Below are 18610 nucleotides of genomic sequence, written 5' to 3'. Positions count from 1 at the left end.
AATATTCTTTTATGTTATTTCATTGCTCTATTTGAGAAATATGTTATAAAATATGGATCAGTTACCATTATAGCTGAACTGACCTAGAAAGGAATTATGTGTTATGACGTAAATTAAAACCGCTTTCAGCCATCAAATGTAGAATCGGGAGAGAAATATTTGTAAAATTACATAAACCTTTCTAAAATATTGATAACACTTTAAATTTCCACACTTCGGAGTATAAACAATATATTGTTTATACTCCGAAGTGTGGATACGAGGTGGTACTTTGGAGATGCAAAATACCACCTTGCATGCTTTCAATTCGTGGTCCTTATAATGCACTTTATGCGTAATGTAATGTAAAATGTGTATTATTATAATATATATTATGTGTATATTTACAGACAAACAACAAGAACTTGATTTACCATCACTTCAAGTTGATGAAAGCTCTGAACGTATTAAGAAGAAGGAAAAGCCACGTCATGCCGGTCCTGGAACTACTATGTCACAAGTATGTGTCAGTATATTTTTATCTTTATTAAACCAACTCTGGTAAAAATACATAATATTATGTTAATCTCCTTCACACTGTGTTAATAATATAATATTCCTTTCAGATTTCGGGCGTCAAAAGAACACTGACACATACAAATAGTTTTACCGGCGAGCGTGTACCACGATATGGAGTTGAGACCCCACATGAAGAAGAATTGGGAAAATGCTTGGGAGAACTTGATCGCTGGGGTGTTGACATATTCCGTATTGGTGATCTCTCTTGCGGCCGTCCACTTACAGCAGTTGCCTATGCCGCGTTCACATCTCGGGAGCTCCTTTCCACATTACAAATCCCATCTAGGACGTTCCTCGCCTTTGCAGTCACGCTAGAGGAACACTATTGCCGTGACAATCCTTTCCATAACTCACTCCACGCAGCTGATGTAACTCAATCAACAAATGTTCTTCTAAATACTCCAGCGCTTGACGCAGTATTTACTCCAATTGAAGTGTGTGCTGCACTATTCGCTGCATGCGTCCATGACGTCGATCATCCTGGTCTCACAAATCAATTTTTAGTCAACTCCAGCTCAGAATTAGCACTCATGTATAATGACGAATCAGTTCTCGAAAATCACCATCTCGCCGTTGCCTTCAAGTTGTTACAAAATGATGGATGCGACATCTTTATAAACCTTCATAAAAAACAAAGGCAAACACTGAGGAAAATGGTAATTGATATGGTGCTCTCCACTGACATGTCTAAACACATGAGCCTCCTTGCAGATCTGAAGACTATGGTGGAAACCAAAAAAGTAGCGGGAAGTGGAGTGTTGTTGTTGGATAACTATACCGACAGAATACAAGTTTTAGAGAATCTCGTACATTGTGCTGATCTGAGTAATCCAACAAAACCTTTACCTTTATATAAGCGATGGGTCGCATTGTTAATGGAAGAGTTCTTCCAACAAGGTGATCGTGAAAGAGAACAGGGCATGGATATAAGTCCTATGTGTGACAGGCATAATGCTACGATTGAAAAATCTCAAGTCGGTTTCATAGACTACATTGTGCATCCCTTGTGGGAAACATGGGCAGATCTAGTTCACCCAGACGCTCAAGATATATTGGACACTCTTGAAGAAAATCGTGACTACTATCAAAGCATGATTCCACCATCACCGCCGCCGATTCCAATACAAACGCATTCTAATGTGGATGATGATCGCCCTGAGCAGATTCGCTTTCAAGTAAGTATTTATTATCTCAAACGTAAAAACTTTGTTGTTATTTTTTTACCATGTCTTCCCTGTATAAAATACTTTCAGAATTAGTGGTTAATAATAATAGTTCATAATTCAAAAGTACTTCTAAAATGTATGTTTATTGAATGATTATGTATTGAATATTTTTTTTTGTATTTGAGTTTAATCAATAACATCCAAATAGTATACTATTTGTGTTACTGTTGGTATGTTACTGTTGGTAACTGTTATAGTAATTTACAAAACTTTTTGTTTGTACAGGTGACTCTCGAAGAGGGTGAAGGTTCGGAAGAATGCGAGGGCGAGGGGGATGGTGGGATGTGACGGAAGCTGATGGGAATTTGTAAGAAACTCTCTGAGAAAATGCAAGTGTGGTGGAAGCTCTGGCAGTAGGGCGGCCGCTGGGCGGAAGCTCGCCTCGCACCACCGCTGTTACTTAGACGGCGCGAGGCTCGTTGGATAATAATTACACTTGTTGACGCTTAAACTGTCGGAATGAAACGATTCACTCGGAGGTCGTGTCATTTCGATGATAATTATTTGTATGTGATTACTACGCAGTGTTGTTTAGAGTTACCTAACGACTAAGTATATCCCTCCAATGACTGTATAACATTCGATTGTTTAGTGTTTTGTAACGACCGTTTTGTTTTGTCTAACCAAAGATATATGAAGTCTACTTTTTAGTTTACTTTCGATTTCCCTGTAAGTAGCTGGTCTCCAACTTGTAAAATTAAATTCGTGTAAGTAGATTTAGTCGTCGACATCATACGTCGATTAAAGTAAGGACATTGAAAACGCTTATTAATTGGTATGAAAGGGTAATTTATATTGTCATATCATCCACATTTCTCATATTTAATACGGGTTTGCGATAATGATGTTAATCACCAAAATTTATTAACATATTAGATATCTTAAACGTAGTGTTTTAAGATAATGTCGTCTTTTGATTCGTTGCCATGTCTTTTTCTGAATATTATATATTCGGCCAGTCACTTGTAAAAAGACAAAATGGATTTCATCCTATTAGATAGCTTTACTTCATTGATTTGATAACCTAATGGCACCTCATTTCTTGTTATGGATCGCTGGCGATCCCATTATTTTCTCTTAGAATAATTTATTATTTTTGTACATTACTTATAAACCTAGTTATTTATCCAAAAATTAGTTGGGAATTTTAGGTATATTTTTTGATGCAACTAACGGCTTGAAGTATTGAAGTGTTAAATACTAACAATGGCGTGATTTGTGACTAAGTTTTACACTGGACACTCACAAAGTTGAGTATTCAGACAGGCCGGGCTTTGCAATAGTTCTTAATACTTAGTGAGTAATTTATCAAAAATCTATGCGCACAACACCTTGAGTTTTATTCTATAAAAAATATTATTCTTCACAACTTACAATACAGACGGACTACTGAAAGCCAAAAACAACGACATATCGCCGCTGATCTAAATGTATATTTATAATTAATATTTCGAAATGCATCTATTTACTTTACCTTCTTTTTAACGTTTTATCTAACTTCCTAACTAATCGCTGAAACATCACAAGAGTATGAAAAAATGTATTATGGTTGCATTTCTAGTATCCATTGACTTAGTCTACAATTATAAGAAACGTATTTATGAGCTGGTCTCTATATTTTTATGTACTCAAAAGATATTTGTTTACTTTATAAATTAATTACCTGTTTGTTCCTATTTTTTTTTCAATGTATAATTTTGCGAGTATTGCTTATCATTAGATCCATCATTCATAAATTTTTGTGTAAAGAATGAAGGTCCAATGTAATGTACACTTTCATATAGGAATTTAGATTTCTAAAACGAGCAGAGAATGCAGCAAGCAAGGTCACAGTAATCTCTGTGTGTGATGGTTTTTTTTTTTAAATATTGGTATTGTTTAGACCCTTGTATGTCGACAAAGACATAAAAATAAAAACGCTTATTTACTAATATATGTTGTAGATACATTACGCTTAGACACATTTGTTTTAAAATATATACATTGTACGTACGTAATAGAATTAAAATATTTGTACCTATATTATTAGATCTGTGTGATGTACGTAGACTGTACATTCGTACGTAATTTTCTAGTTCACATGAACAGATCTATCAATAATGAACCTTATTGGCTTTATTAAAAATTTGTAATATTATTATACCCGATAATAATATCTTGAAATATTATCCTCCTAACTATAACTAGTAATTAATACGCTCGTTGTTATAAATAAGGTTTAATGGAGATGTACCTATGTTTATCAATAAAAAGTCGAATATCAGTATCTATTACATTAATAAAACAGATTTTTATGTATTTATATTGTTCATTATTGTTTATTATAGTTGATGGTGTCTGCTCAGAATTCAGATTATGTTACAGTTAAACCTCGAAAATTGTAAAATGTATCCTAAATTTTTAATGTAGAGATGGCTTCGTCTCTATTTTTATGGGAACTATAAAAATTATAAAAGAATCTAATCATTTGGACAGTTGCACAATATATCAAACGAATTACCCATTCAGTAATACCAAAAGGTCAACATCAAAATGAATTTCACATACATTTAATTCAATAATGATCTAAGTGACCTAAATTTCAAATTTTCAAGGATTAACTGTATGTATATGTCGATTACAACTAGCTAACTACCAAAGAACAAAAATTAGTTCGTATTGTTTATGTGCATCTGGTATGTCACTTCTTTATCGAATTACTTCTGTAGAAATATTATGTCGAGTATAAGTATTTTTCCGAGACTTTAATATTAAACCTAAATGTGTTTCGTCACTTTGGAGAACTAACGCTATGATTGAATAATACTTAGGTGATTTATAAACACGGTGTTAAGTGTGCAATGCTGGTCATTCGCATTACTTTTTGGTTATGTTAAATTTAATAGCTTATAATAGTTTAAATGAATATTTGAGTTGATTTAAAAAATATTAATGTATTTAGAATAAAAACATATTGAAGAAAATATGCGGGTGTTTTATTTTTTCCCATCCTATTATTATTAAGTAAGTACCTAAATGCAATATGAGTATTCAAATATTAAATATTAAAATAAGTAGATCACATCAAATTCAAAAATTATGTTAGTAACTAGGCACCTACAGGAGATTCAACTCTTCCCGTATCATAATCATAATCCTGATTCGATGGATTTGTTTATTTTATGCACAGATATCTGTGGAAACCAAGTAGGTATGTACCTAGTTTTTGTATTAATTATGGCAAATTAAAAAAAAATTATTCGAGATTGTGTATGACTCATGTAAGTACTACAATATAGTATCACTATCTTTTTGTCTATCTATAATTAAATTCGAGCTAAAACAATCAGTAATGGTAAATGGACAATAAGTCTGTAGTAAGCCCGGGGCGTATCTATTGCTAAATGAGTCACAAAAATTATTGCGAAATTTCTGTCCAAAACTATAAAAAATTCTGTAGCCTACATCAAATTATTGCTTGTACATATAGGATGCGAAATCTCTTTAGATTCAATGTGATTCGCATCTTTTTATATATAGTGGAGAATGCATTTAGGCATACCCAGAGCGTTCGGGGAAAGGGCCCTGGGTTATGTCAGACTCACCCTGCAGAGTGCAGAGACCTACCGACTAAACTCTACTGTGTTCCGCCGTGCCGCTGTATTGACGGAGCCGCGGGTATTCGGTAGAACCGCGTCCGCAGACCCGTCAGCGGCAGCCTATCTCCAGGCCCGACGCGACTTAGAGCTGTGGCGGGAGACCGCCAGCTCTACCTTCCTAGGGAGGCGGCATGAACGGAACACTTCTCACGCCGCCTCTCCGCACCGGATGGTGGATTATGTCCCCGTTCCACTATCCGGCGCCCATCATCAAGGAGCTAAGTTGCGACCGTGTAAAGCGGCCGCAATACGACGCGGCTACTACTCCCAATAGGACGCCGACGCCGAATTGAGACGCTCTGCCTCCTCCTTATGTGATTCGCATCTAAGTTATACATACATATATGTTTGTAATTTAAGAATGCAATATACAGAAAACAAAAATAAAATGTAATATACCTAATATCTATAATAAATAAGTATTGTTAAAATCATATAGTGACATAGAGCCACCACCATGAAAGGGGTCCAGTGCGTGCAGCGTTAAATAAACTAATGACTAAATTATTTATTAATTCATATGCCCCCAGAGCTGGCAAATCAATGGCAAGTAGGTACATGTGAAAAGGGTTAAGGTGTATGTACATATTACAGATCATTTCAAGCATGCTTCTTTTGAGCAGTTGCTACTTAATAGCATGTGTGTCGTAATGTTGCTCAAAATTAGCATACTCATTTCTATTTTTCTTAAAAATCGACAGGCGTGCGATTTTTGAGCATGCTACCCTCCGCGCGGGTGGATTGGGGAGTAGGTACTATAAGTGCATCTAAACATCTAGATTCAATAGAAGTATGATGTTGTTGATGATTAGATGTAAAAACTAGCATCATAAATAATTTAACATTCGGCTTATGTTTTTTTTTATATTAATTTATTTATTTAAACAGGAGTATCGAAAAGATAGACTGGACCTGTGGACTGGACAGACTAATATATCTAGAGGGCCAGCGCTAAGTAAAAAAATCAAAGGCATTTGAATTCTGATTAAGAATTGTATAACTAGAGCAACGATATGATTAATATAAAAGGCGTAGATGCGCTACAAGCAACGATATAATCTTATAAAAGGCGTAGATGCGTTATATGCAAGGTTATAGCACAGTTGCCAGATATATACGTACAGTGGAAACTAAGCCCCTGCGATGAAATTATGACGTAAGCACTGTTATAGCTATAGGGCTGTAACCTTTTTGATATTTAACCGACTTCAAAAATAAAGGAGGAGGTTATCAATTCGGCCTGTATATTTCTGTTTGCTTTTTTTTCACAGTTGATTTTGTGGTAGTTTTGAGATTAAAACCCGTTAAAATACAGAAATGGTGTAGCCTAAATATGAATTTACAAGAAGAAACAATCCGAATTAATACACCTTGTAAAAGTAAATACGTTTTTATCAGTGCTATAATTCGAAATCTTGTCTTGTTATGGACGCCGAAGGCTATTTAATGTAGGTACCTAAATATTTATAATGCTGGATATTTGTATTATACATATATTCAGTAATTATTTTAAACCAGAATTTACAATACAATACAATACTACTAAATTATTTTTAAAACGATAAATTAAAACACAAAATATGCAAAAATAAATTAAAGCGCGTCACACACGGTGAAGATACTATAATATTTTATGTTAAGATTCTAAAAATATTACAGTATCGGTATCCGGTATCAGCGTTCTGACCATCATTTTTCTTTTTGTCATTGCGTACAGACCCCTGTAGAACCGCCATCCTGTTACAAATGACCCGAAATTTTGTGTCAGTGTTTCGGGTTATTATACGACCATAGAACCTCCACCTTTTTGAAAATAGTTTGACAGGCTTAGTGCTTGACAAAGTAGTGACGTCACGTATCGATAAAAATACAATAAATTATAATATCTAGTATCTACATATATTTTTCTTCCCTAATATTTACGTAACTAATTATGCACATAAATTTAAACAAGATTTTTTTAAGGTTTCCATTTTTTTTAACGTGACAACGTCTTATAATTCGATATAGCCGGCTGCACGCACGAAAAAACATGACTCATGCGGCGTTACCTCGCTCTGAGGCGTTCCATGTAAGACTTGAAGTGCAAGCGAGAGCGCGGAAAGAGCGACAAAGAAGCACAATCGGACGACGTTCAACTATCGTCAGTAAACCGACTTCACAGACAACCAATTTTTTTTTATTTTTGTGCTCTTCTAGATTGCGTAAAAAATAGATGCGATCTTTAAACAGACTGGACTCCTAATAGTGATTATTGTAGCTATCATTTTGGTAGAAAATATGTCAACATAATTTAAAACTCATGCTGCCATATCTATAGAAATTAAAAAATAGTCTCTTTTTAACTTGTAGTCAGATACGGTATTTACAAATATATTTATTGGAAGGGCTACAAACTGAAACAATCGATGTATTTATTTAATGTGAAGTGTATCATTGTCATCACTTTTTTTCACACATCGAAAAATAATAATTCCAACACATACTTACAAACTTTTTTCTATACTATGTATCTCTGTCATCTAAAATCTGTGGGTGTGTCACCCGCTACTATCGATCCCCCTCTATACCCTTTGGATACTCGTAAACACGATTGCTTGTGTACTTGAGCCATTTCGGACGTTTTGTATGAAGTTTCCTTACTGTAAGCTTGTACTTGTATACGTAGTATATTATTATTAGTCTGTGCTGTAAGTATCTGTATATTGTGGTTATAGGCAAGTAATACTAACTTTCGAAAAATGATGGCCCCGGTTACGCACACATAAAAAACATAATACAATAATGTCAACGTCTTGGTCAACGTTTAGCATTTGAAAACCGAGAAAGAGCTAATTTCTATACAAAAAAAAGAGACATACGACCATTTGATAGACAGTTTTTGACTTACTTGCTCTGTGGATTTGACATTGTTTACGAAAGATATCAAATAATTAATATCAAATAAACATATTACTGTTTATTTGTATTTTTGAAGTGAAACTTCTTTATCGGGGTTGGACAAAAATTTAGTGTAACATTTTTGCGTTACGCCGTACGCGTGACATTTTTGCGTTACGCCATACTCGTGACATTTTTAAGGTCATAAAGAAGTTTCACTTCTTACATGTGTACTCTAGTACACGCATACATTTTTTTTATTATAAGTACCTAATGACTTATACTCGGCACGGCGAACCTTGATCCTTATGACAATAAAATTCGTCTTAAATGATTGCTCGTATAATGGGTCGTGTCCACATCGTGTCGATACTTTACTATTTTTTGGCAAAGGCGTGGCTTGCATTCAGTCACGTTGGTAAACATGTTTTTATAAATATTATAAACTAAAACTTTTAACGTCTATTATGTTGTTGTTGTATTGATTTAAGCATGATTTAAGTTTTTTTAGCATAGATTAAGTAGTAAAACGAAAGTTTACCAAAACATAAAAATGCACCTTATAATTTTTTCGTAATTTTTAACCCGTTAAACACGTATCATCGTATTTGCGCTAGTGTATTTTAATTTATCATGAAAATGGATGTCCCCATTTAATTTGTCTGAAAAACTTTGCTATCATAGGTAAATGGATATTTTTCAGGTAGCGTTTAATGTAACATTTTATTAAAGTGAAACTTTTATTACATCGTCTCAAACTTTTTGGTCTGTGTAGCGCATGTCGCGTGACGGTCGGCTGTCGAGTAGGTATAAAGCAGTGTTCGGAAAGTTTCACTTTTACCGTGGTTTCATAAAACCACACAACATTTTAATTTTTTTATTATTTCTCGTTTTATTTTTAAAAAAAAATTATTATGGCCATTTTACTCTTTAGGCTAAGTACTTTCGATATCCGTTTAAAGTTTTTTTATATCTTCAATAGTTACGGAATAATCACTTGTGCACACTTAACGATTACACCCTGTATAATATATATATTACTAGATTTCCGCCCGCGGCTTCGCCCGCATTTTCAAAGGAAAACCCGCATAGTTCCCGTTCCCGTGGGATTTCCGGGATAAAACCTATCCTATGTGTTAATCCAAGTTACCCTCTATATGTGTGCTAAATTTCATTGTAATCGGTTCAGTAGTTTTTACGTGAAAGAGTAACAAACATCCATACATCCATACATCCATACATCCATACATCCATACAAACTTTCGCCTTTATAATAGTATTAAGATATTAAGATTAAGATTTTCTTTGGGCAACATTAATGAAGCTTTCTGTTTATGGTAAAATGTCAAGTGTCAACTGTCAACTTCCAAGTTCCAAACTTCCAACGATCAATCGAATGACGAATCATCGAATCCACAGATCGAATCATCATTCATCAATCGGCGTACCAAACGCAAAAAATTAAACTTTAAAAAAACTAAGATCTTATTGCTATTTTATTTGTAACACTACATGAAAACTATTTCAAAATGGTTAAGCTTACAATTGAATTAATTCAAAGTTCGTTGCAATATATGAATCCTTGTCGAGATCGAGAATTGGATCTTAGAGGTTATAATTTTATTTGTTTGTTGTGTGTTTATATCTGTTATTATTATGTTAATATAATCAAGGTTAAGTTATTATGAACTAACTAAGACATAATACCGCAATTTTTTATGACATTCCAGTAAAAAATAAAACATTTTATATTTACAGGTTACAAGATTCCCCAAATAGAAAACATGGGTGCCACTTTAGACCAGTTTGATACAATTGATTTTTCGGACAATGATATCAGGAAACTCGATGGATTTCCATTACTTAAAAGACTAAAATGCTTGTTTCTAAATAACAACAGAATTGTGTAAGTATTGTTTAATAACAATTAAACATACCATAGCTAAGCATAAGCTAACCCTTTTAAATTATACTAACCAAGTAACTGCTCATTAATCAATTATTCGATTGATCAATTGCTGATTGCATTATAAATAGATTTAAGACAGGAAAAACTTGAAATATTTTTGACACATAGACTCAAACTTATTTTTAATTGCTACTCTTTGTATGTATATCTTACTGACTTACTTAATCATCCATTCAAATTTAAAACTGTGGAATTAGCCCATTGTCTTATTGAATTGTACTTTTAAATAATATCATTCATAGAATTAATTAACCATTGTCACTCAATAAACAGCATAGGTTCTTCATAAAATAGCTTAGCCAATTAGCTGTGAAATACACTTGGTGAATAAGTACTCTTGTTTTCAGACGGCTAGGAGAAAATTTAGAACAGTATTTGCCTAACTTGGAATCCCTAATATTAACAAATAATAATATATCAGAATTGGGAGATCTTGATCCATTGGCCTCATTGAGTAAGCTTCGAACACTTTCTCTCATGCATAATCCAGTTGCCAATAAACAACACTACAGGTAAGATTAATTATTATGATATTACTATCGGTCCGCCTCAGCTTAACCCGTGGCACATGATTTTATTTTCTCTCCATAATAACCATCCTCATACTTCAAGAAATTCTATAAAAAAGAATTAACAAAATCAGTTCAGCTATTCTCAAATTATGCGCTTACCAACACATTTTGCAATTCATTTTTATTATATAGAAGATACAAACCCATAGAGAACAATAATATAGCTAAAAATATACAGTTAAGGTCTTATTATATAAAAAGTACATGTTTATGTTTTTTGAGCTTTGATAAATTTAGGAATTTATGGTAATGAATGTAATGAAATAGTTATATTTGCTTCACTGCAAGAAAACCCAAAATAGAACGCAATAAAATTGTTAGGCAATCAATTAAATTTGTTTTGAATGATAACAGGGCATATGTGGCATTTAAACTACCAGAACTAAGGCTTCTGGACTTCAGAAAGATCAAACAAAAGGAAAGGGATGAAGCAAATACACTATTCAAGAGTAAAAAGGGAAAAGAAATTCAGAAAGAAATTACAAGAAAAGCCAAGACATTTGTGCCTGGAGGGAACATGCCAGATCCAAAAGTTACAAGTAAGAACTTTTTTATATATGTATATATTTTTTTTAAGTTATGTTCACATTTTATAACTTACTAGCTTTCCACCCGCAGCTTCGCCCGCGCAGTCAAAGAAAAACCCGCATACTTCCCGTTCGCGTGGGATTTCCGGGATAAAACCTATCCTATAGGGATAAAAAGTAGCCATGTCCTTTCTCGGATATCAAAATATCTCTATACCAAATTTCATGCAAATTGGTTCAGTAGTTAAGGCGTGATTGAGTAATAGACAGACAGACAGGGTTACTTTCGCATTTATAATATTAGTATGGATTTTATACTTTTATAGTTGCTATAAGTTTCACTCGACATATGTCTACTTGCCTTTCTTGTTTTGGTCAAGGTTTTATATCCTATGAAATTCTATTACCTGGACCTCATTTGATTTCATAAAATGTCACCAAACTGCTCCAAGATTCTATGTAACTAATCAGCAATTATCCAAATCCATTCATTAGTTTAGGTGACCACATGCATAATTATCCAAATAACATCGAAAATACTTTAATACAATTCTGAAAACAATTTCTAGATCTTACACCTCAAGAGATACACAAAATCAGGGAAGCCATCAAGAATGCGTCATCATTGCAAGAGGTGGAGCGGCTAACGAGGATGTTACAGGCCGGCCAGATACCTGGACAGAAACCTTTGCCGCCACAAACACAACAAAATGGCCAACGTAAGCATGTTCATTTATTGCTAACTAGCTTTCCGCCCGCCGCTTCGCCCGCGTTTTCAAAGAAAAACCCGTTCCCGTAGGATTTCCGGGATAAAACCCATCCTATGTCCTTTCTCGGGTATCAAAATATCTCTATACCAAATTTCATGCAAATTGGTTCAGTAGTTAAGGCGTGATTAAGTAACAGACAGACAGACAGACAGAGTTACTTTCGCATTTATAATATTAGTATGGATTTGTAATTTTTGAAAGTATGAGATACCATCGTTCTATAAAATATATAATTGCTAGTTTATGTAAACACACGTGTGTGACGCTAAGAGAAATTAATTACTTATTATAATTTATAAGTGTAAAGATGGCCGAAATATTATTCAAATGGTGGATTAGGATATTGCATGGATAATGAATAATCACATATTTTATTAACAGGACATGCTGGTGATAGCAGTGTCGTCCATCTGATCTCATTTTACTTTTTCTTTACTTTAGTTTTTTTTTTTTTATAGAATTATCGATTTTCATTTTACTTATATGTAATATATTTCCGACATTGAACAATAATAAACTAATTATTTGATCCTATCATTTCAGAAGAAGAAGATGAAGAGATGGATACGAGCCAAAGTAATGGACAATAATTTAACAATATTTTTGTGTATGGTATTAGCTATAAGAACAGATACTTCTTTAAATTCTTTCTATACTCACATATATTGCTGATAAGAACAGAGTACTTCAGAATATTATGCGAAAAAGATTGATACTACACCAGATACTACCATTCCTCATATAAGTTTTACAAACTCCCACAACTAACTTTAAATAATAAAATATTTTAAGTATAAATTGTTGTTTTATTTCATATCACATCACATAAGATCACATTTAATTTCTTCACTAGCTTGTATACACACATAAATAAATAAATCCTAGTAATAAATATTAATTTGTTAACATAGACATCATTATTTAAATTCATTTAATTTACTGTTTAAAAAGTAATCGTCGCCCGCGTCTAAATAAACCGTGTATATCATTGGAAGAAGAATCTTACGACCCAAGATCTCTTTAATCGTAGGTCTTTTATCAGGCAGAATAGATAGCATAGAATCTATAAGATCTTGTATACCTCTCTCATATACAGTCGAATCAATTGGAAGGACACTGCCACTAGTTATTACTTTAACCAATCCAATTAATGTCTGAAAACATAATTATTTCTTAAACAACGTAAAAGTTATTAATAACACGAGCATAATAAAAAAAATATATAGAGAGGAAATAATGGCAACTTGCCTCCTTTTAACACAAGCGGTTGGCTGTATGCTCGATTGGTAGGTAGGAGGTACTATTTTTTTTTACATAAACTAACAAATTATTACGAGATTAAACTTACTTCAGAATCAAAAGCTCTTTTGTGTGTACACATTTCATACAATAAGCATCCTAGAGCCCAAATATCACTTTTAGTATCGTAGAGCTTTCCTTCACAAAGCTCTGGCGCTAAATAATAAGGCGTCCCAATTACAGTCGCAGTTTTCTTTGCACTAAAATACGAATGTCATTAAAACTTATCACGATAATTAAAATATGTTATGTAATAGAATAATACAGATTTTAGTTACCTTGCTAACATTTTAGATATCCCAAAATCTCCTATTTTTACTAATACACCATTTTCACCTGTCAGTAATATATTTTCTGCCTTCAGGTCTCTATGAATTATATCTAAACTGTGGATATAATGTACTCCTAAGAGCACCTGACAAAAGAAAAACAAAATTTCCTGAAAATAAAATTCAAATCTTAAGCACATAATAATATATGTAAATGCGGGTAGCTTATGTGGTGTTTTTATTTGCCGAAAGGAACGGGTCCTTGAGACTTCGCCGTCTGTCTGTCTGTCTGCGTCTCCTGACCTTTTGGCCACCCGTGATCCTTCTATTCTTCTCAATTAGATAATATTTTAAAAAGCAATTGAACGCTTTAATAAATAAATAAAACTAAATATACAATAATTTCAGGGATGATGTATTTCTGCTGCTACTAAAACAGCAAATGCTAAAAAAGCTAAATATATAATTTGGAAAATCCAAAAGTGCACGCCTCATAATTTTTTTTTAATAAATATTTATTAATTATTATTTTTGTTTATTTAATAACAATTAAACCACATCGAATCAGACCCTGAAAAATGAAAGGGTTCTATTCCTGAGCATACTCATGCGTAAGAGAAAAAAAAGACTCGATTAGTAAAGTATTTCGGTCGCTATCGTGTTAACAAGAAAAAGGATCCGCACATACAGACACACGGACGTCCAAGACAGAACTTTTTTAAACTGTTTTTTAACTAGTTTAAATAACAAAAATGACATCAAAAATATCATGAACGTTAAAAATAGTGTTTTTTCTTAATATGTGTGTGTATGTATTATCTTACAAGTGCAATGTATGATACATAAAGACATTTTAAGTTTGAAAAATCAGATGTTTTGCGCGAAGTGACAGTAGTACCCACCTCAACGCTTCGCTTATGAGGCGTGCAATAAATACAAATTTAGGGGGGCTCCAATAATGTAGAAAACGTGATTTTTTTGCTCGATAATGCTACAGCAACATCCATTTTCGAATTATGATAAATTGTATATTCAAGATCATATAAAAATGCAACAGCTACCACAAAAATAAAAAAAGGTGTATTTTAAATTATTATCACCTTAATTATCACCATTATTGCGAACAAGCTGCCAGGTTCCTAGCCAGGAATAAAACCCGTTGATTTTGAAATGCATATGTATGTTAAAATATAGTTACTATAAAAAACTGTGATCCGTGTAATATACAATGTAATGCATCTTTTTATACCTGCTGTTTTATGAGCTTTGGGCACCTCTGATACATGTATTCTGCTAAGTTTCCGCTAGTTGCATATTCCATTGATATTAAAACGTGATTTTCGACATAATAACAATTATAGAATTTTATAACATTAGGGTGATTCATAGATGACAAAATATTGACCTCATTAGCAATGTCCTACAAATAGACAAAAATTACTTAATATTAATTAGGTAAGTACTTATTGTATTACTTTTGCCTGTAGGTAACTATCCAAATAGATAATGGATAGATCGTGGCCTGAAAAATACAAATTTTAAAAATATTTGGGATGCGAAGATATACAATGATATAATAATACATCTCACGTCCTCACATAACATCCTCAAATTATCGCATGATGCATACAAAAATTGTAATACCTACTGATTTTTTTTTATATATACTTAGTTATGTAAATTAAATTTACGCTAATAATATTATGAACGAACGATATTATGCGCTCGTGATACTGCCGTTTATCTTTGACCTATATATAATGTATGCAAAAAACATATTTTATAATATTACTAGACTTACCTTATTATGTGCAGGTATTTTAATATTTAGTTCTATATCCTTAACGATTGTTAATTCTTTATCCTTCCGCTTCTCACATAAGTAAACGTTACTAAAAGACGTGAATTAGGTCACAAGGCATGAAATACGATTTTAAACTAACTGAAAATGGAAAAAGAACAATACAATAATACAAACCCGTAAGTTCCCTGTCCGATTGTTTTTAAAACTTTTAAATTGTTTTTCTTAAATCTTTTCGTTACATCCATGTTGTTTAATGCCTGAATTTAATGTCAATTAACTATATAGAAATATTCGTGTATTAGAAAAAAGGTACGATTTTTCGCAGTACCCACATTTATTTAAAAAAAACTTAATTATTTACCATAGACAAGCAAACGTGATTTTTTTCGATAATGCTACAGCCTAAGATTACAAATATTTTATTTTGTAATCTAAGAGTATCGTAGAGCTTTCCTTCACAAAGCTCTGGCGCTAAATAATAAGGCGTCCCAATTACAGTCGCAGTTTTCTTTGCACTAAAATACGAATGTCATTAAAACTTATCACGATAATTAAAATATGTTATGTAATAGAATAATACAGATTTTAGTTACCTTGCTAACATTTTAGATATCCCAAAATCTCCTATTTTTACTAATACACCATTTTCACCTGTCAGTAATATATTTTCTGCCTTCAGGTCTCTATGAATTATATCTAAACTGTGGATATAATGTACTCCTAAGAGCACCTGACAAAAGAAAAACAAAATTTCCTGAAAATAAAATTCAAATCTTAAGCACATAATAATATATGTAAATGCGGGTAGCTTATGTGGTGTTTTTATTTGCCGAAAGGAACGGGTCCTTGAGACTTCGCCGTCTGTCTGTCTGTCTGCGTCTCCTGACCTTTTGGCCACCCGTGATCCTTCTATTCTTCTCAATTAGATAATATTTTAAAAAGCAATTGAACGCTTTAATAAATAAATAAAACTAAATATACAATAATTTCAGGGATGATGTATTTCTGCTGCTACTAAAACAGCAAATGCTAAAAAAGCTAAATATATAATTTGGAAAATCCAAAAGTGCACGCCTCATAATTTTTTTTTAATAAATATTTATTAATTATTATTTTTGTTTATTTAATAACAATTAAACCACATCGAATCAGACCCTGAAAAATGAAAGGGTTCTATTCCTGAGCATACTCATGCGTAAGAGAAAAAAAAGACTCGATTAGTAAAGTATTTCGGTCGCTATCGTGTTAACAAGAAAAAGGATCCGCACATACAGACACACGGACGTCCAAGACAGAACTTTTTTAAACTGTTTTTTAACTAGTTTAAATAACAAAAATGACATCAAAAATATCATGAACGTTAAAAATAGTGTTTTTTCTTAATATGTGTGTGTATGTATTATCTTACAAGTGCAATGTATGATACATAAAGACATTTTAAGTTTGAAAAATCAGATGTTTTGCGCGAAGTGACAGTAGTACCCACCTCAACGCTTCGCTTATGAGGCGTGCAATAAATACAAATTTAGGGGGGCTCCAATAATGTAGAAAACGTGATTTTTTTGCTCGATAATGCTACAGCAACATCCATTTTCGAATTATGATAAATTGTATATTCAAGATCATATAAAAATGCAACAGCTACCACAAAAATAAAAAAAGGTGTATTTTAAATTATTATCACCTTAATTATCACCATTATTGCGAACAAGCTGCCAGGTTCCTAGCCAGGAATAAAACCCGTTGATTTTGAAATGCATATGTATGTTAAAATATAGTTACTATAAAAAACTGTGATCCGTGTAATATACAATGTAATGCATCTTTTTATACCTGCTGTTTTATGAGCTTTGGGCACCTCTGATACATGTATTCTGCTAAGTTTCCGCTAGTTGCATATTCCATTGATATTAAAACGTGATTTTCGACATAATAACAATTATAGAATTTTATAACATTAGGGTGATTCATAGATGACAAAATATTGACCTCATTAGCAATGTCCTACAAATAGACAAAAATTACTTAATATTAATTAGGTAAGTACTTATTGTATTACTTTTGCCTGTAGGTAACTATCCAAATAGATAATGGATAGATCGTGGCCTGAAAAATACAAATTTTAAAAATATTTGGGATGCGAAGATATACAATGATATAATAATACATCTCACGTCCTCACATAACATCCTCAAATTATCGCATGATGCATACAAAAATTGTAATACCTACTGATTTTTTTTTATATATACTTAGTTATGTAAATTAAATTTACGCTAATAATATTATGAACGAACGATATTATGCGCTCGTGATACTGCCGTTTATCTTTGACCTATATATAATGTATGCAAAAAACATATTTTATAATATTACTAGACTTACCTTATTATGTGCAGGTATTTTAATATTTAGTTCTATATCCTTAACGATTGTTAATTCTTTATCCTTCCGCTTCTCACATAAGTAAACGTTACTAAAAGACGTGAATTAGGTCACAAGGCATGAAATACGATTTTAAACTAACTGAAAATGGAAAAAGAACAATACAATAATACAAACCCGTAAGTTCCCTGTCCGATTGTTTTTAAAACTTTTAAATTGTTTTTCTTAAATCTTTTCGTTACATCCATGTTGTTTAATGCCTGAATTTAATGTCAATTAACTATATAGAAATATTCGTGTATTAGAAAAAAGGTACGATTTTTCGCAGTACCCACATTTATTTAAAAAAAACTTAATTATTTACCATAGACAAGCAAACGTGATTTTTTTCGATAATGCTACAGCCTAAGATTACAAATATTTTATTTTGTAATCTAAGAGCGTATACGCACTATGCGGGTAGCCGCATTGCGGGTAGCCGTCCGGCTGACCGCAAGCACAATTATGTAGGTACGTAATATTCATTTCTATGCGCACTGCGATGCGGCTACCGCAGACCGCACAGTGCGCATAGAAATGAATATTACGTACATAATTGTGCTTGCGGTCAGCCGGACGGCTACCCGCAATGCGGCTACCCGCATAGTGCGTATACGCTCTAAGGCTACAGCAACATCCATTTTCGAAAGATAAATGTATATTCAAGATCATAA

At 32.7% G+C, this 18610-nt stretch overlaps 4 protein-coding genes across 13 annotated transcripts in view; 2 read left to right on the top strand and 2 right to left on the bottom strand.

Moving 5' to 3' along the window:
- The window catches only part of dnc (phosphodiesterase dunce), a 264431-nt gene extending 259684 nt beyond the window's left edge, over positions 1 to 4747 (top strand). For 8 of the 10 annotated variants that reach the window (XM_089700921.1, XM_089700927.1, XM_089700920.1 and 5 more), the window contains 3 exons: positions 390 to 505; positions 606 to 1733; positions 2010 to 4747. In XM_089700921.1, the coding sequence (XP_089557047.1) occupies positions 390 to 505; positions 606 to 1733; positions 2010 to 2072 (1307 nt within the window). In that variant the 3' untranslated portion in view covers positions 2073 to 4747. The remainder of the gene's footprint in view (positions 1 to 389; positions 506 to 605; positions 1734 to 2009) is intronic. The other 2 variants (XM_089700922.1, XM_089700918.1) reach the window with 1 other exon arrangement.
- A 4980-nt stretch (positions 4748 to 9727) lies between these two features.
- Positions 9728 to 12938, top strand: U2A (small nuclear ribonucleoprotein polypeptide A'-like U2A). Its single transcript, XM_089700953.1, has 6 exons — positions 9728 to 9913; positions 10061 to 10208; positions 10619 to 10783; positions 11198 to 11382; positions 11940 to 12089; positions 12684 to 12938. Exons 1-6 carry the CDS (start codon positions 9832 to 9834, stop codon positions 12728 to 12730), a joined length of 777 nt encoding a protein of 258 aa, XP_089557079.1. The 5' UTR covers positions 9728 to 9831; the 3' UTR covers positions 12731 to 12938.
- A 47-nt stretch (positions 12939 to 12985) lies between these two features.
- On the bottom strand, positions 12986 to 15773 carry LOC149484713 (serine/threonine-protein kinase Nek8-like). Its single transcript, XM_089700950.1, has 6 exons — positions 15687 to 15773; positions 15510 to 15600; positions 14958 to 15128; positions 13718 to 13878; positions 13489 to 13639; positions 12986 to 13294 (listed from the first exon to the last, which is right to left on the bottom strand). Exons 1-6 carry the CDS (start codon positions 15755 to 15757, stop codon positions 13058 to 13060), a joined length of 882 nt encoding a protein of 293 aa, XP_089557076.1. The 5' UTR covers positions 15758 to 15773; the 3' UTR covers positions 12986 to 13057.
- An 88-nt stretch (positions 15774 to 15861) lies between these two features.
- On the bottom strand, positions 15862 to 18161 carry LOC149484712 (serine/threonine-protein kinase Nek8-like). The gene is made up of 5 exons (XM_089700795.1): positions 18075 to 18161; positions 17898 to 17988; positions 17346 to 17516; positions 16106 to 16266; positions 15862 to 16027 (listed from the first exon to the last, which is right to left on the bottom strand). Exons 1-5 carry the CDS (start codon positions 18143 to 18145, stop codon positions 15862 to 15864), a joined length of 660 nt encoding a protein of 219 aa, XP_089556921.1. The 5' UTR covers positions 18146 to 18161.
- Positions 18162 to 18610: the final 449 nt, after the last annotated feature.

This window comes from Colias philodice, chromosome 11, assembly GCF_061535455.1.
Source record: "Colias philodice isolate Cphi_HAF_F1 chromosome 11, ilColPhil1 Martin Lab GWU primary, whole genome shotgun sequence".
Classification (NCBI taxonomy): Eukaryota; Metazoa; Arthropoda; class Insecta; order Lepidoptera; family Pieridae; genus Colias; species Colias philodice.
The sequence above is the reverse complement of the archived record's forward strand: the minus strand, read 5'-3'. Positions and strand labels throughout refer to the sequence as shown.

Bases quoted from the DNA above. Each gene is read 5' to 3' on its own strand.
- U2A (XM_089700953.1), top strand. From the start codon at position 9,832: ATGGTTAAGCTTACAATTGAATTAATTCAAAGTTCGTTGCAATATATG. The intron at 10,209-10,618 runs GTAAGTATTGTT...TCTTGTTTTCAG, and splicing joins CTAAATAACAACAGAATTGT to ACGGCTAGGAGAAAATTTAG. The intron at 10,784-11,197 runs GTAAGATTAATT...GAATGATAACAG, and splicing joins GCCAATAAACAACACTACAG to GGCATATGTGGCATTTAAAC.
- LOC149484713 (XM_089700950.1), bottom strand. From the start codon at position 15,757: ATGGATGTAACGAAAAGATTTAAGAAAAACAATTTAAAAGTTTTAAAA. The intron at 15,601-15,686 runs GTTTGTATTATT...CACGTCTTTTAG, and splicing joins ATCGGACAGGGAACTTACGG to TAACGTTTACTTATGTGAGA. The intron at 13,640-13,717 runs GTAACTAAAATC...TTCGTATTTTAG, and splicing joins ATATCTAAAATGTTAGCAAG to TGCAAAGAAAACTGCGACTG.
- LOC149484712 (XM_089700795.1), bottom strand. From the start codon at position 18,145: ATGGATGTAACGAAAAGATTTAAGAAAAACAATTTAAAAGTTTTAAAA. The intron at 17,517-17,897 runs GTAAGTCTAGTA...GTCTATTTGTAG, and splicing joins AAATACCTGCACATAATAAG to GACATTGCTAATGAGGTCAA. The intron at 16,267-17,345 runs GTATAAAAAGAT...TTTTATTTTCAG, and splicing joins CAAAGCTCATAAAACAGCAG to GAAATTTTGTTTTTCTTTTG.